The sequence below is a fragment of the Oncorhynchus gorbuscha genome, linkage group LG05 (assembly GCF_021184085.1).
Source record: "Oncorhynchus gorbuscha isolate QuinsamMale2020 ecotype Even-year linkage group LG05, OgorEven_v1.0, whole genome shotgun sequence".
NCBI lineage: Eukaryota > Metazoa > Chordata > Actinopteri > Salmoniformes > Salmonidae > Oncorhynchus > Oncorhynchus gorbuscha.
In genome coordinates, this window is record NC_060177.1 from 8188886 (window position 1) to 8207841 (window position 18956).

General features: G+C 41.8%; 1 protein-coding gene across 1 annotated transcript in view; it reads left to right on the forward strand.

Moving 5' to 3' along the window:
* The window catches only part of LOC124035489 (integrin alpha-11-like), a 204844-nt gene that overhangs the window by 9374 nt on the left and 176514 nt on the right, over nt 1-18956 (forward strand). Inside the window, 1 exon segment of the mRNA XM_046348942.1 lies at nt 9204-9315. Coding sequence (XP_046204898.1) covers nt 9204-9315 — 112 coding nt within the window.

Here is an 18956-nt window from a genome sequence, read left to right on the forward strand (position 1 = left end):
TGTTTTTCATTGGTAGAGTCTGGGAAACTGGTCAGAACTTGAAGGAATGATGGATGGAGCTAAATACAGGGACATTTTTGAGGAAACCTTATTCAGTCTTCAAGAGATTTGAGACTGGGACGGAGCTTCACCTTCCAGCAGGACAATGATCATAAGCATACTGCTAAAGCAACAATTGAGTGGTTTAAGGGGAAACTTTTAAATGTCTTGAAATGGCCTAGTCAAAGCACAAACCTCAATCCAATTAAGAATCTGTGGTATGACTTAAAGATTGCTGTACACCAGCGGAACCCCCAGTGGCTAGATGTGCCAAGCTTATAGAGACATACCCCAAGAGACGGAAAAAGATGGATCTACAAAGTGTTGACTTTTGGGTGGTGAATAGTTATGCACGCTCAAGTTTTCATTTTTTTTGGTCTTATTTCTTGCTTGTTTCTCAATAAAAATATTTTGCATCTTCAAAGTGGTAGGTAGTATGTTGTGTAAAATCAAATGAACAAACCGCCCAAAAACCTATTTTAATTCCAGATTGTAGGGCAACAACAAAATAGGAAAAATACCAAGGGGGTGAATACTTTCACAAGCCACTGTGGACAGATGTGTGCCTTTCCAAGTCATGTCCAATAAATTGAAACCAATCAAGTTGGAGAAATATCTCAAGGATGATCAATGAAAGCAGGATGCTCAATTTGAGTCTCATAGCAAAAGTTCTGAATACTTATGTAAATAAGGGTTTTCCGTTTTTTTTTTTTTAACATTTGCAAACATTTCTAAAAACCTCTTTTTGCTTTGTCATTATGGGGTTATGTGTGTAGATTCATGAGGAAATTGTTTTATTTAATACATTTTAGAATAAGGCTGTAACGTAACCAAATGTGGAAAATATTAAGGGATCTGAATACTTCCCGAAGGCAAATTGTATAATTCCTCTTGACAGAGCAGCAACATCTGTTGGCAGAATATACTAGTGAGATATACATATTTTGGAGTATTATAAAGATATTTGTTCTGCAGTTGCAGTGCTCTCATTAGATTAAATTCTTCAGCTCCCTTGAAAGCAGATGTAATCTCCTTTAAAACTGCCAATGTGAAAAATCAAACTCTTCTAAAGAATGAACCATGACAGTACTTTATTTAAAAGGAAATGGTTATTGTCCTGACTTTGACTTTGATACTCTTCTTTCATGGTATTGAATCCCAACTGTTAACTGCATCTCGCAAGTGACTGGTGTTTTTTTCAAATGTATAGCCTACTTTGAAAATATATATCATCATTTTAACTACCAGGGTCAGGACGATACCAGTATCGCGAAAATCGTTAGTATCATAACAAAGAAACAAAACACAATGCGGATTTAAGTTCTTTAGGAAAACAGCATTAATGTTGAAACAAACATCATTAGTTTGTCTTCCAGAGTCACATTTATTTATTTTCTATCTATTGCTCACAATATTTTACATACAGCAGGTTTTTAAAGGACTGAAGAGTTTGGTCTGCTTTGTGTTTACATTTTTGTCATGGATAAAACATTGTGATAATGGTATTGTCCCGGCCCTACTAACTATCTGTCCCGGCCCTACTAACTATCCCGACCAGCAGTTGAATAACGAGTTCCAATGCATTTCACACGTTTATCAAAGACATACTTTTCTCTGTCAAGTCCATTTGTCCATCAAATGGAAATAAAAATGTATTTGGCCATTTTCTGCTTCTAACTATTTATTTAATATATCAGCTCTCTAAACTGCTCTAATCAATCTTGGTAACAATGATTAGCAATACACAACAGAACCATACCTGAACTGCCGCTTGCATACTCTCTGAACCATTGGTTTGCCTCTCAGTGCTGAACCCAACTCTGACCTTCTATTGATTTGTTATGTCGCCTCATAAACTTTGTTGGTGCTTTTACGTTGTGATCTCGGTAACAAAATACATTTCCCATGGAGAAAAAATGATCACTTGACTTGACTTGGCCTTCAAAGCCTAACAGATTGTAGAGCTGTATAGAGAGGACTGAGAGTGGGGTTTAGGGTATTCAAAATAGGCCCTACTGTGTTGACGTAAGAGAAGGGGGGGCTTGTCCTGGGGTCTGTTTTTGTGTGCTCTATGAAATCCATCTCTTCAACTCACTGGGCTGGGTTCTGACTGCTCACTGGGATGGGTTCTGACTGTTCACTGGGCTGGGTTCTGACTGTTCACTGGGCTGGGTTCTGACTGTTCACTGGGCTGGGTACTGACTGTTCACTGGGCTGAGCAACCTGACCTGAGAGAGAACACAACTTCACACTGCCTCAGTGGGCTGCCCGAGTAAAAACCCTGGGTTCAGGGATGCCAGGAGTAACAGGTTCTGACTGTTCACTGGGCTGGGTTCTGACTGTTCACTGGGCTGGGTTCTGACTGTTCACTGGGATGGGTTCTGACTGTTCACTGGGCTGGTGACTGCTCACTGGGATGGGTTCTGACTGCTCACTGGGATGGTTCTGACTGATTACTAAGTAATGTTCTGACTGCTCACTGGGATGGGTTTCACTGTTCTGACTGCTCACTGGGATGGGGGATTACTGTAATGTTCTGACTGCTCACTGGGATGGGTTCTGACTGCTCACTGGGATGGGTTCTGACTGATTACTAAGTAATGTTCTGACTGCTCACTGGGCTCACTGGGATGGGTTCTGACTGTTCACTGGGCTGGGTTCTGACTGTTCACTGGGCTGGGTTCTGACTGTTCACTGGGCTGGGTTCTGACTGTTCACTGTTCTGGCTGGGTTCTGACTGTTCACTGGGATGGGTTCTGACTGTTCACTGCGCTGGGTTCTGACTGTTCACTGGGCTGGGTTCTGACTGTTCACTGGGCTGGGTACTGACTGTTCACTGGGCTGGGTTCTGACTGTTCACTGGGCTGGGTTCTGACTGTTCACTGGGCTGGGTTCTGACTGTTCACTGGGATGGGTTCTGACTGTTCACTGCGCTGGTACTGACTGCTCACTGGGATGGGTTCTGACTGACTGGGATGGGTTCTGACTGATTACTAAGTAATGTTCTGACTGCTCACTGGGATGGGTTCTGACTGATTACTAAGTAATGTTCTGACTGCTCACTGGGATGGGTTCTGACTGATTACTAAGTAATGTTCTGACTGCTCACTGGGATGGGTTCTGACTGCTCACTGGGATGGGTTCTGACTGATTACTAAGTAATGTTCTGACTGCTCACTGGGATGGGTTCTGACTGCTCACTGGGATGGGTTCTGTGTGCTCACTGGGTTGGGTTCTGACTGCTCAAGGTGCTGAGTTCTGACTGCTCACAGGGTTGGGTTCTGAATGCTCACAGGGATGGGTTCTGAATGCTCACAGGGATGGGTTCTGACCGTTCACAGGGTTGGGTTCAGACCACTCACAGGGTTGGGTTCTGACTGCTCACAGGGTTGGGTTCTGACTGCTCACAGGGTTGGGTTCTGACTGCTCACAGGGTTGGGTTCTGACTGCTCACAGGGTTGGGTTCTGACTGCTCACAGGGTTGGGTTCTGACTGCTCACAGGGTTGGGTTCTGACTGCTCACAGGGTTGGGTTCTGACTGCTCACAGGGTTGGGTTCTGACTGTGAATGTTTTTTCCAAGTAATAATCCTCTAACAGTATGTCATTAAGCGTGATGACTTTTAAACCGCCTCTTTCTTTCTCTTGGTACTTCTCCATTTCTCTCTCTATTTCCTGCTCTATTTTAGTGTTATATCACTGTCATCACAAGCTGGCTCATAGCCCTTGACGTCAGACAAGAAAAATTGCAATGAAATGTAAATCCCAACATGAACCCTGACCTTACAGTAGCCAAGACGTCTGTCTTCCACTGTATATAATATAGAGACAAAGTGGTGTGAGACCTGAGACCGGTGAAACGAAGGCACTGTATACAGCTGGAGTTGAAGGAGAAGATAGATGAATGAAGAGCCAGATTGAAAGGAAGTTATGTTGACCAAGATTATGTTTTCCATCCTGCTCTCTCCTCTCTGTCAAGAAGAAGATCTACTCATGTCTTCCATCTCCTCAACAAAAATTTGCTTGCTGCTCGCTTCCTCCGTTGGAAATAAAAAATCCACATGATGCTGTTTTCATTAATAAGCCATTTTGGGTAACTTGGTGACAGCGAGATAAGCCCAAAAAGTATCGTCTCTGATACGCATTTTAATTGAATCCAGAAGGGTATTGCGTTTTCCCATAATGCTCTTAGTGTCCAGAGGAAGTGAAGAGAAGTAATCTACACCATCACAAATCCGGTCTGTCTTTTGATCAGTCCCCATAGTTGTGTTTGCGGTCCTTTCCATTTTGTTCTCTGAGATGAATTTGTCTTGTCTGGTTCCCACATGGTCTAATCAGGGTTTCACCACAATGCTTAAACGCTCTGCTCAACTTCTACCAGAAATAAACATCTGGGAAGGCATGTGGGTTGCAATTATTGATCTTTCTCAGCTCAGCACCTGCGGTAGATTTCTAAATCTGATATCACGTACAGAAAACAATTAAGGGGGTCGAATTTGACTGGGAAGGTAATTCCCTACCCTGATGTGACTGGGAAGGTAATTCCCTACCCTGATGTGAGCATCGTACAGTCAATGGTCAGTCATCATCTGATGAAGAGTGATCTGCCAATCAGAGGGCTGCTGCCTGGCATCAGTATACTAGATGCCATCTCCAGCCTTTATGCCGTTAAGCAAGGCACTCAGTGTGTTTGTCTCAGGTGTTGGTAGAAAACAAATAGATGAATTTACGTTTCCTCAGAATAGGACAATAAGGTAGGCTTCTGTTGTTCTTGTCGTGAAGTCTTGTCTCAGCCAAGTACAATGGCAATAACCTTAAATAATGTTATTCAGTGTCGATCAGTGCTATTCTGACTTTAGTGTTCATTCAGAGCTACATAATGTTGGCAGCTAGTAAAAGGACATCTATTTTGGTATTTGTTTCATTAGTCCATTGTTGATATGTTGATATAGTTCCAAAATGTTTTACAATGTCAGCAATCAACTTTTCAAGACATACGGTACATCTCAAAGTACAGAAATACAGCTGATGCATTTTGAACACCGGCCGTTTTTCTGTATTTAAAAAAAAAAGTGAATATAGTTTTTCTGTGGAGTTTTCCTTTAATGTACTTTGTATACAGTATGTCCATTTAAATGAGCAGGATGGAAATATCCATGTAAGCTGCTACATGATTTCAACATCCAGTCTTCAAATCAAATCAAATGTATTTATATAGCCCTTCGTACATCAGCTGATATCTCAAATTGCTGTACAGAAACCCAGCCTAAAACCCCAAACAGCAAGCAATGCAGGTATAGAAGCATGGTGGCTAGGAAAAACTCCCTAGAAAGGCCAAAACCTAGGAAGAAACCTAGAGAGGAACCAGGCTATGAGGGGTGGCCAGTCGTCTTCTGGGTGGAGATTATAACAGAACACGGCCAAGATGTTCAAATGTTTATAAATGACCAGCATGGTCAAATAATAATAATCACACTAGTTGTCGAGGGTGCGGCAAGTCAAAATCTCAGGAGTAAATGTCAGTTGGCTTTTCATAGCCGATCATTAAAAGTATCTCTACCACTCCTGCTGTCTCTAGAGAGTTGAAAACAGCAGGTCAGAAGATCTCCGCCACGGCACAACCCAAAGGGGGGGGGAACCCAGACAGGAAGACCACGTCAGTGACTCAACCCACTCAAGTGATACACCCCTCCTAGGGACGCCATGAAAGAGCACCAGTAAGCCAGTGGCTCAGCCCCTGTAATAAGGTTAGAGGCAGAGAATCCCATTGGAGAGAGGGGAACCGGCCAGGCAGAGACAGCAAGGGCGGTTCGTTGCTCCAGAGCCTTTCCATTCACCTTCACACTCCTGGGCCAGACTACACTCAATCATATGACCCACTGAAGAGATGAGTTTTCAGTAAAGACTTAAAGGTTGAGACCGAGTCTGCGTCTCTCACATGGGTAGGCAGACCATTCCATAAAAATGTAGTTCTATAGGAGAAAGCACTGCCTCCAGCTGTTTGCTTAGAAATTCTAGGGACAATTAGGAGGCCTGCGTCTTGTGACCGTAGCGTACGTGTAGGTATGTACGGCAGGACCAAATCAGAAAGATAGGTAGGAGCAAGACCATGTAATGCTTTGTAGGTTAGCAGTAAAACCTTGAAATCAGCCCTTGCCTTAACAGGAAGCCAGTGTAGTGAGGCTAGCACTGGAGTAATATGATCAAATTATTTGGTTCTAGTCAGGAATCTAGCAGCCGTATTTAGCACTAACTGAAGTTTATTTAGTGCTTTATTCGGGTAGCCGGAAAGTAGAGCATTACAGTAGTCTAACCTAGAATTAACAAAAGCATGGATACATTTTTCTGCATCATTTTTGGACAGAAGGTTTCTGATTTTTGCAAAGTTACGTAGATGGAAAAAGCTGTCCTTGAAACAGTCTTGATATGTTCGTCACAAGAGAGATCAGGGTCCAGAGTAGCGCCGAGGTCCTTCACAGTTTTATTTGAGACGACTGTACAACCATCAAGATTAATTGTCAGATTCAACAGAAGATCTCTTTGTTTCTTGGGACCTAGAACAAGCATCTCTGTTTTGTCCGAGTTTAAAAGTAGAAAGTTTGCAGCCATCCACTTCCTTATGTCTGAAACACAGGCTTCTACCGAGGGCAATTTTGGGGCTTCACCATGTTTCATTGAAATGTACAGCTGTGTGTTATCCGCATAGCAGTGAAAGTTAACATTATGTTTTCGAATGACATCCCCAAGAGGTAAAATATACAGTGAAAGCAATAGTGGTCCTAAAACGGAACCTTGAGGAACACCGAAATTTACAGTTGATTTGTCAGAGGACAAACCATTCACAGAGACAAACTGATATCTTTCCGACAGATAAGATCTAAACCAGGCCAGAACTTGTCCGTGTAGACCAATTTGGGTTTCCGATCTCTCCAAAAGGATGTGGTGATCGATGGTATCAAAAGCAGCATTAAGGTCTAGGAGCACGAGGACAGATGTTAGAGACTCGGTCTGATGCCATTAAAAGGTCATTTACCACCTTCGCAAGTGCAGTCTCAGTGCTATGATGGGGTCTAAAACCAGACTGAAGCATTTCGTATACATTGTTTTTCTTTGGGAAGGCAATGAGTTGCTGCGCAACAGCTTTTTCAAAAATTTTTGAGAGGAATGGAAGATTCGATATAGGCCGATAGTTTTTTATATTTTCTGGGTCAAGGTTTGGCTTTTTCAAGAGAGGCTTTATTACTGCCAATTTTAGTGAGTTTGGTACACATCCGGTGGATAGAGAGCCGTTTATTATGTTCAACATAGGAGGGCCAAGCACAGGAAGCAGCTCTTTCAGTAGTCTTCTGCACTATAACATGAATGATCAACTTCAATATGACTACTACCACTTATCCTCACACAAACCTTTAGCCATCCATCCACCCCTTTCAATATGACTACTAATGCTTCTCCTCACACAAACCTTTAGCCACCCATCCACCCCTTTCAATATGACTACTACCGCTTACAAAACCTTCAGCCATCCATCCACCCCTTTCAATATGACTACTACCGCTTACAAAACCTTCAGCCATCCATTCATCCACCCCTTTCAATATGACTACTATCGCTTCTCCTCACACAAACCTTCAGCCATCCATCCACCCCTTTCAATATGACTACTACCGCTTACAAAACCTTCAGCCATCCATCCACCCCTTTCAATATGACTACTACTGCTTATCCTCACACAAACCTTCAGCCATCCATCCACCCCTTTCAATATGACTACTACCGCTTACAAAAGCTTCAGCCATCCATTCATCCACCCCTTTCAATATGACTACTACTGCTTACAAAACCTTCAGCCATCCATCCACCCTTTCCACCCACCCTCACGCAGACCGAGCAATGTCAATCAAACTCAGTGACAGACAGCTCTACTGTTTACCTACAGCCCCTACAGTGTAAAATATCTGCTTGCCTTTTGGGACAAGGCTCTGTTTACAGTGAGCTAGGAGATCAGGGAGAGAGGGGTAAGGCCAGGGCTCTTCACAGGCATGAGGAGAATGGAAACAATTATCATTCTGAGATGACATCACGAGACCTCCATGGCTATGTTTGTTTCTGTACGAGATACTTAAGGTACTGGAGTCCAGGTGTCATGGCCTAGAGATATTACAAGGGAAAATACTATAGTTTTCTTGGATCAGACGCATCAGCGGTAGCCTGTTTTCAATAGCACCTTAGAGGTTGCTGCCTATATACATAGACCTGGAATCACTGGCCACTTTAATAATGGAACACTAGTCACTTTAATCATATTTACATATTTTGCATTACTCATCTCATTTGTATATAATGTATTATATTCTATTCTACTGTACTTTAGTATATGCTGCTCCAACATTGCAAGTCCAAATATTTATATATATATATATATATTTTTTTTTTTCACCTTTATTTAACCAGGTAGGCTAGTTGGGAACAAGTTCTCATTTGCAACTGCGACCTGGTCAAGATAAAGCATAGCAATCGACACATTCAACAACACAGAGTTACAGATGGAATAAACAAAACATACAGTCAATAATACAGTAGAACAAAAGAAAACAAAAAGTCTACATACAGTGAGTGTAAATGAGGTAAATTCCATTCCTTTACTTTAGATGTGTGTGTATTGTTGTGAAATTGTTAGATATTACTCATAAGATATTACTGCACTGTTGGAGCTAGAAACACAAGCATTTCACTACACCCGCAATAACATTTGCCAAACATGTGTATGTGACCAATACAAGTTGATTTGATTTGAATATCGAGACAAGACAAACACCCTCTCTGGCATGCTATCTGTATTCTTCTCGCACAAGGTGGCTACAAAGTCAGCATCAAAATGGCTGCCTTGCGGCTAATAACAGCTGTGATGCTCTTGGTACCGCTGGGTGAAAGTCTCAAACCCACACATGTCCTGTTTCTGATGAAACTCCCATCTATCGCTTCGAGTTTGTGTTACTTGGCTGGTGTTAATGTTCTAACCAGAATGAAATCTTTCTGTTGCACTTCAGGTCACAGGCAAAACAAGAGCGTTTTTTGGGAAGTGTCTGTCGCAGCCAGTAAATATAACGTGCTGTCCAAGCATGCTATTAATGGCATGTGTTTGCCTTGCTGTGTCTGTTTCCAGGGCTCCATGATGGTTTCAACATCCACACCAAGAACCACAGGATCATCAAGGGCCCCAAGCAGGCCCAGTTTGGATACACTGTGCAGCAGCACGTTGCCGGGGGACAAAAGTGGTAAGACGATTATTTACATTTTATACAACGGGTGGGTCAATCCTGAATGCTGATTGGTTAAAAACGCATTCCAGCCGATGTCTATTCCACAAGTTAACACCGGATAAATCTATGACGTTAAAATGCCTATTTACTCTGTTCCATCCGACAGCACAATCCACTGTCTCATCAGCCCAGCCAAGCAATTTATAAACTTGATCTCCACCATAAAAGCATCTAGCATCTTTTATTTACACTGTGATGTGAAAGGGTAAGACAAACGTAGCTAAATAAACAAACACAACTCTTGGGTTGCTAAATCTCCAGGTCCATATAGTACTGTCTCAGAATGTAAAAGACTGAATTTCAAACAATCGCCAACGTGACTACTGAGAGAATCTGTTTGGGTGCATTGTTTGAACTATTCCGAGGTAACAACCTCCTCACGTTGCAGAGAGCGATGGTTAAAGTCAGGTGAAAGATGAAGTAGTTTTACTGTTCAACGTCTCCAAGTGCTGACACACACAGCATTGTTACTGTCTGTCTCGGGACTCTGGAGCCAGACAGGGAGATGTATCCGTTTCACTGCCAGGAAAGATAGCGAGCCATTTCTCCTGTAGTGTGGATATGACTGTCATGATTTGTGCCTTGCAACACAAATTTAGCTCCTGAGCCGGACTTTTCACATTCATCATATTACCTCATAGCAGACCCTGACTGGTTATAAACACTGTTATTAGGCCAACTGGCACAGCGGTGATGGGGATTCATTGCTGGCATACTTTGTACGTCTGCTGGCCAGGGCTACACTGGAGCGATGCCCAGGACCAGCTGCGTGTGCACACACACACACACACACGCACACACACACACACACACACACACACACACACACACACACACACACACACACACACACACACACACACACACACACACACACACACACACACACACACACACACACACACACACACACACACACACACACACACACACACACACACACACACACATTTATCCACATTCTTTCCTTCAATTTAGACTTGGGAAACCAGGTATGTGCTCTTGTATGTCATAATTTTATTACCAATGTCCAAATACACAGAGTCAGTGGGAAACAGAACACACAAGATGTGCAACATAGCTAAATAAAAAATATATAAAAATCAAAAATCAAATATTGGCTTCAAATAAGGCATAAATTAAGCTTTTTGGGTCTTCTAATAGTTCTAATTCAATAATCAATTTATTTTTGCCCCTCATACATTTCAATGTTTCTAAGTAATTTATAAATTATTTGTGAAAAACAATATGCAAAGGCTGTGTTTTTATGCATTTACTTTTATGAATATAAAATGTACCAAAAATAAGTAGAACATTCAACAGAAAATTCAATGTTCTTATCTTCCATTATTATACCGAACGTTACGTTACATCTATTAGACTGGGTTATTGGAAAGAGTTTTGTTTAGACTGGGTTATTGGAAAGAGTTTGGTTTAGACTGGGTTATTGGAAAGAGTTTTGTTTAGACTGGGTTATTGGAAAGAGTTTTGGTTTAGACTGGGTTATTGGAAAGAGTTTTGGTTATTGGAAAGAGTTTTGTTTGGAAAGAGTTTTGTTTAGACTGGGTTATTGGAAAGAGTTTTGTTTAGACTGGGTTATTGGAAAGAGTTTGGTTTAGACTGGGTTATTGGAAAGAGTTTTGTTTAGACTGGGTTGTTGGAAAACGTTTTGCTTAGACTGGGTTGTTGGAAATAGTTTTGGTTTAGACTGGGTTGTTGGAAAGAGTTTGGTTTAGACTGGGTTATTGGAAAGAGTTTTGTTTAGACTGGGTTATTGGAAAGAGTTTTGTTTAGACTGGGTTATTGGAAAGAGTTGTTTCTACCCAGACATGTTTTTTACACCAGCTGTATTTCTGTATTTTTAGTGATATATCTTAAACACTTGATTGCTTTAAACAATCACTTGATTGATTTAAATTTCTACAAGATGAGCTACAAGATGAAGAAGAGCGATTGCAGTTGACAAGCGATGTATAGTAGAGCGCGTGTGTCACTGGATTGGACTCAGAGGGGTTTAATCAGATGCTCTGATAGAGAATGAAATGGCAGGCCAACCATGTTAGACAAGCATCACAATATAAAGTACACATTCTTAGTCGACCTGATCGACATGCTAACTCAGCCTTATGCTTGGGACACTGTCAGGCACAGAACCCACAGAAACACTGAAAATACAGTGTATGTATGACTTGGAACGCTGCTCAGCCTACCATGCCTACTTGTCCTATAGAAAAAGGTCTGATGAAGTTGACATGTGAGGAATATGGATGTCAAGAGAGGACTCACACGTCTGAGGTAACTGTCCGCTGAGACAGATAAACACAGACATAATGGAATGAGGCACAGCAACTTTGGCTGTGTTCTTTATAAACAAAATGGCTACAGACGTAATACAGTTTGGAATGGGATTCATGGAAGTCCTTCCAGGGTTTACAGCATTTTATATTCCAAAATCGTTTTACAAGTATAATGGTGTGAAACTATATTCAAAATGACTTTTTGTTAAACTGAGGAAACTTTTGTTGGGATTATCTAGAAAAGACATGGTTTATCCTTCGCTAGGGGGTTACGCTAAAACATCAGCGATTGTTCCATATTAACCTCTTACAGCTCCCCCCCAATTTCCACCTGAAGACATACCCAAATCTAACAGCCTGTAGCTCAGGCACAGAAACAAGGATATGCATATTCTTGGTACCATTTGAAAGAAAACACTCTGAAGTTTGTGTACATGTGAATTGAATGTAGGAGAATATAACACAATAGATCTGGTTTAGATAAAACAATTTTAAAAAACAGACATTTTTATTTTTTATTTTTGTATCATCATCTTTAACTACACATTAGTTGTACATTAGTAAAGGCTGGATAACACTGTAATAACATGTTAATAATTGCTGGATAACACTGTAATAACACATTAATAAAAGGCTGGATAACACTGTAATAACACATTAATAATGGCTGGAAAACACTCTAATAACATGTTAATGGCTGGATAACACTGTGATAAAACATTAATAATGTCTGGATAACACTGTAATAACACATTAATAATGGCTGGATAACACTGTAATAACACATTAATAATGGCTGGATAACACTGTAATAACATGTTATGGCTGGATAACACTGTAATAACACATTAATAATGGCTGGATAACACTGTAATAACACATTAATAATGGCTGGATAACAATGTAATAACACATTAATAATGGCTGGATAACACTGTAATAACATGTTAATGGCTGGATAACACTGCAATAACACATTAATAATGTCTGGATAACACTGTAATAACACATTAATAATGGCTGGATGACACTGTAATAACACATTAATAATGTCTGGATAACACTGTAATAACATGTTAATGGCTGGATAACACTGTAATAACACATTAATAATGGCTGGATAACACTGTAATAACACATTAATAATGGCTGGATAACACTGTAATAACACATGAATAATGTCTGGATAACACTGTAATAACACATTAATAATGGCTGGATAACACTGTAATAACATGTTAATGGCTGGATAACACTGTAATAACACATTAATAATGGCTGGATAACACTGTAATAACATGTTAATAATGGCTGGATAACAATGTAATAACATGTTAATGGCTGGATAACACTGTAATAACACATTAATAATGGCTGGATAACACTGTAATAACACATTAATAATGGCTGGATAACACTGTAATAACACATTAATAATGGCTGGATAACAATGTAATAACATGTTAATGGCTGGATAACACTGTAATAACGTGTTAATGGCTGGATAACACTGTAATAACACATTAATAATGGCTGGATAACACTGTAATAACACATTAATAATGGCTGGATAACAATGTAATAACATGTTAATGGCTGGATAACACTGTAATAACATGTTAATAATGGCTGGACAACACTGTAATAACACATTAATAATGGCTGGATAACACTGTAATAACATGTTAATGGCTGGATAACACTGTAATAAACATTAATAATGGCTGGATAACACTGTAATAACATGTTAATGGCTGGATAACACTGTAATAACATGTTAATGGCTGGATAACACTGTAATAACATGTTAATGGCTGGATAACACTGTAATAACACATTAATAATGGCTGGATAACACTGTAATAACATGTTAATGGCTGGATAACACTGTAATAACATGTTAATGGCTGGATAACACTGTAATAACATGTTAATGGCTGGATAACACTGTAATAACACATTAATAATGGCTGGATAACACTGTAATAACATGTTAATAATGGCTGGATAACACTGTAATAACATGTTAATGGCTGGATAACACTGTAATAACACATTAATAATGGCTGGATAACACTGTAATAACATGTTAATGGCTGGATAACACTGTAATAACATGTTAATGGCTGGATAACACTGTAATAACAAACTCTAACCACTATGACCCACTTCCCTACTATAGAGACTCTCTTAAGGCTTGCACACATCACACCAAATGTGTCTTTAACGTTCGTCTGCCGATCGTTCAGCATGCTGTTTTAGGTACCACCCACTGTAGGCATCTAAACTCCTAGATGTTTCACCGGATTTTACATGTAAAATCTATGGGCACTCTGTTCACAAATTACCTTCAGAGGTGCTAAGAACTCTCGGCCAGCAAACTCTATTGGTGCGTCTGAGCCCTTAGGGCCCAGTAGCAGCTCCCAGGACGGCCCACAGCTGACCCTGTCAGTTACTGATTGCAGGAGCATAGCAGGGGAGTGTTTTAATGGTGATGGTTGGAGGGAAGTTGGCAACACTAGCTAGTCAGCTGTGGTTTGTGAAGCAAAGGAGTCCAAGGATATGAAGGGAGTGTGTGAGCTTCCCTCTGCTTCATCGTGAGGCGAAAGACAGAATTCTTACATCTGTTCAGTCTTCAGTGCCCTGAAGACTGCTTCACGTCATCTTAGTGTGTCAGCCAGGGTGACGGAGCAGAATTTAACCTCATAACTGTTGCCAGCATAGTTAATCAATAAAATGTTGGCAGCATTGCTTAGATTTGATTTGAAAAATTTCACATGTATCCTGAGGAAACATTTGCTGTCACTGATCTTTGTATTTGCTAGCCCATGAGACACAAATATGACTTGCTAACACTGGATGTCTACAATGATTGTCCTACAGAACTGCACACCGTTAGAGACACAGCTGTTACCTTATGTGAGACACTGGCCTCAATGCAACAGTTGCAACATGCAGTGCTTGATGATTTAATACAGTCATCTCTTTAAAGGATTGTAACATTGTATCCAATTGTTTTTCTTCTTCTTCTCCTTCTTCCTCATGGTGGTTGGCAATCCCTCTTGACTTTCAGTAACGTCCACTAGATATATAGTGTTGGGTAGATGTCCACTAGATATATAGTGTTGGGTAGACATCCACTGGATGGATAGTGTTGGGTAGACAATCACTAGATGGATAGTGTTGGGTAGGTGTCCACTAGATGGATAGTGTTGGGTAGACATCCACTAGATGGATAGTGTTGGGTAGATGTCCACTAGATGGATAGTGTTGGGTAGGTGTCCACTAGATGGATAGTGTTGGGTAGACATCCACTAGATGGATAGTGTTGGGTAGATGTCCACTAGATGGATAGTGTTGGGTAGGTGTCCACTAGATGGATAGTGTTGGGTAGACATCCACTAGATGGATAGTGTTGGGTAGATGTCCACTAGATGGATAGTGTTGGGTAGACAACCACTAGATGGATAGTGTTGGGTAGATGTCCACTAGATGGATAATGTTGGGTAGACAACCACTAGATGGATAGTGTTAGGTAGGTGTCCACTAGATGGATAGTGTTGGGTAGGTGTCCACTAGATGGATAGTGTTGGGTAGATGTCCACTAGATGGATAATGTTGGGTAGACAACCACTAGATGGATAGTGTTGGGTAGGTGTCCACTAGATGGATAGTGTTGGGTAGACATCCACTAGATGGATAGTGTTGGGTAGATGTCCACTAGATGGATAGTGTTGGGTAGACAACCACTAGATGGATAGTGTTGGGTAGATGTCCACTAGATGGATAATGTTGGGTAGACAACCACTAGATGGATAGTGTTGGGTAGGTGTCCACTAGATGGATAGTGTTGGGTAGGTGTCCACTAGATGGATAGTGTTGGGTAGATGTCCACTAGATGGATAATGTTGGGTAGACAACCACTAGATGGATAGTGTTGGGTAGGTGTCCACTAGATGGATAGTGTTGGGTAGGTGTCCACTAGATGGATAGTGTTGGGTAGATGTCCACTAGATGGATAGTGTTGGGTAGACATCCACTAGATGGATAGTGTTGGGTAGATGTCCACTAGATGGATAGTGTTGGGTAGGTGTCCACTAGATGGATAGTGTTGGGTAGGTGTCCACTAGATGGATAGTGTTGGGTAGACATCCACTAGATGGATAGTGTTGGGTAGACATCCACTAGATGGATAGTGTTGGGTAGACATCCACTAGATGGATAGTGTTGGGTAGATGTCCACTAGATATATAGTGTTGGGTAGATGTCCACTAGATGGATAGTGTTGGGTAGGTGTCCACTAGATATATAGTGTTGGGTAGGTGTCCACTAGATGGATAATGTTGGGTAGACAACCACTAGATGGATAGTGTTGGGTAGGTGTCCACTAGATGGATAGTGTTGGGTAGACGTCCACTAGATGGATAGTGTTGGGTAGACGTCCACTAGATGGATAGTGTTGGGTAGGCGTCCACTAGATGGATAGTGTTGGGTAGACGTCCACTAGATGGATAGTGTTGGGTAGACGTCCACTAGATGGATAGTGTTGGGTAGGTGTCCACTAGATGGATAGTGTTGGGTAGGTGTCCACTAGATGGATAGTGTTGGGTAGGTGTCCACTAGATGGATAGTGTTGGGTAGGTGTCCACTAGATGGATAGTGTTGGGTAGACATCCACTAGATGGATAGGGTTGGGTAGACTTATCAGCGATACGTGCCACTCAGGAATCCACTCTCTGGTCACTAGGCAGTGGGTAAGCTGGCCTGTGTTTAGTCCAAGACCACCAGTACCCAGACCACTGCCCCAGATATCAATCAGCTGAAACCTGAACGCAGCAGCATGCCTGTGATGTGGGAAGCAGACCCCTGGTTAACACAGCTCGCATTGTGCAAATGTCACGGGTCGCAGTCTTGGCCTTTTTTCAAGGAGTGATGAATGAGTCTGTGATGCCAGGAATTCAGCGGGTAGTGACGGTTTGAAAAGGGGTACTGAAGTTGAGTTTTTTCAATGTTGACATGTGTCTTTGATGTAGCAGACGGCTACCCGTTGGAGAACCGCGTGTGTTCACCAATGTCATGACACTTTTGTGGAACGCTGTGGCACCGTGGGTGACCTAAGACGTGAGACTTTCACTGTTCTTATAGGTGTCACTGTGTACATTGTCTGTGTGTCTGTTTATGTGTCTGGCTGGCTGGCTGGCTGGCTGGCTGGCTGGCTGGCTGGCTGGCTGGCTGGCTGGCTGGCTGGCAGGCAGGCTGGCTGTCTATGTCTGTCTGTGTGTCTGTCTGTCTGTCTGTTTGGCAAACAAGGACAGCACCTGTCAATTGACGTTTGAAGGATGCCTCAACACTTTAGTGTCTGTTCACTGTAAAGTTAAAATACTTGTGGAAAGAGAAGGTACCACTTTATGTGGATAGTCCCATATAGATACTCCACAGATGGTCACACTATCAACAAACTATCTGTTGATGATAAGCAACTGCAAGGACTTGGTGAGAAAGAGTCGATATGGCAAAATATCCTCCATGTTATATCACTTTCTCAGGAAACTATAGACTGAAAAAAGACTGAAGTCAGCAGATGCGCTATGAAGATTCCCATGATACTGTAAGAAGTCCTGCTTTCTTTCCACAGAAACTTCACAGAAAACCCATTGTTCCATAGACACTTTATTGCATTGTCCCAAGATGAGTTCTTGCTCAAGCCAGTCTACTGGCACATACTGTAGAGATCAGGTAGTGCTATTTTCTACTGTTAGTCCTCAGGAAGGCAATCTCTGAACTTTCTGGGTCGTAAAAAGGCTCGTTTATGGTCATTTTCAAGCTGAGTGAAACTGTGATGTTGTTCCTATCCAAATACCAAGCCGAGCTTTTAAGAAAATCAGACAGCTCTTTGTAAGACTGGAAAAAGTCGACAAGAGCTATGGTATTTGGCACAGAGGCTTATGGGCAATGTCAGTAATTGTTACAATTTAAATTCCTTTGAATGCTCCCCCAAATTGAAAGTCCCTGAGGGGAAACCATCATGTGGCAAATCACATGATTTGGAAAACAATGTAGCTGAAAGCTTATAATGACTCTCCATAATTCAGTATCTAGTTCAAATACACTGTTAACTTTGGGAAAGGTCGCCATTTCAAGAATGCTTGTTTGTCCCACGTGTCCGTCCAGGACTGTTTGAAGACGAGCCCCATGTGAGAGCGCTGCAGGGATAAATGGGCACACGCACCAGTTTCTCCTCTATACCTCCATACCTCCCACTCTCACTTCTTTCTGTTTGTTTCCCTGCCATGACACAGGGTCGCTCCAGCTGTTCACAGGGTCACTCCAGCTGTCCACAGGGTCGCTCCAGCTGTTCACAGGGTCACTCCAGCTGTCCACAGGGTCGCTCCAGCTGTCCACAGGGTCACTCCAGCTGTCCACAGGGTCGCTCCAGCTGTCCACAGGGTCGCTCCAGCTGTCCACAGGGTCACGCAACACTTGGAGACGCAGGGAGGCTAAGAAGTTCTTCAGCTTTTCCTCAGCCGTTCCTCAACCAATCCACAGCCAATCCTCAGCCGTTCCTCAACCAATCCACAGCCAATCCTCAGCTGTTCCTCAACCAATCCACAGCCAATCCTCAGCGGTTCAGTTAAAATACTATTGCCTGTTATCTGAACCTTCAGCTTTCATTGAAAGTTGAACCTGACACTGTTGAAGCTGAAGGACAAGACTGAAGACTTGACATACACGAGTATACTGTATGGTTTTTGACACCTGCATTGTGTGAACGCTGTGGACCTTCTGCAATATTCTACGTTGAGCAAGCTGTTAGGTCCAGGACTATGCTTAATCTGGTTCTGGGAAACCTATGTATCTTTTGTCCTCTTTGCTTAAAGTTGGTCTGGACATGTTGGTTGAAAGATGCTAATTTTACCGAGTTATTCGGTTATGTAATGACTTGACAGAGCTCTTATGAAACATAGAGTGCAAGTTGCTGAATACTTTTGGGATTGGCAAATTGGACCAAAGCCATTCAGATCCTGTCTACATACACACATGGAATGTGATGAGAGAGCAATGTCATTGAAGTTGCAGTCTCGTGTTAAGGGCAGAGGTACGGTTTCGTAGCATAAACGTCTCTCCTTCCTCCTCTAAACCTGAAAGATATTAGCGCATTAATGTCTTCGGCTCTGGTATGTCGCTTCCACAAACCGCAAATCCTGCTTTCCTCAGTAACTGTGAGAGAGTACCTCCTGGTGTCCATTTAGGGTCAGGTTATTTTGTTTATAGCAGCATTACCTTATCCTCAATGATGCT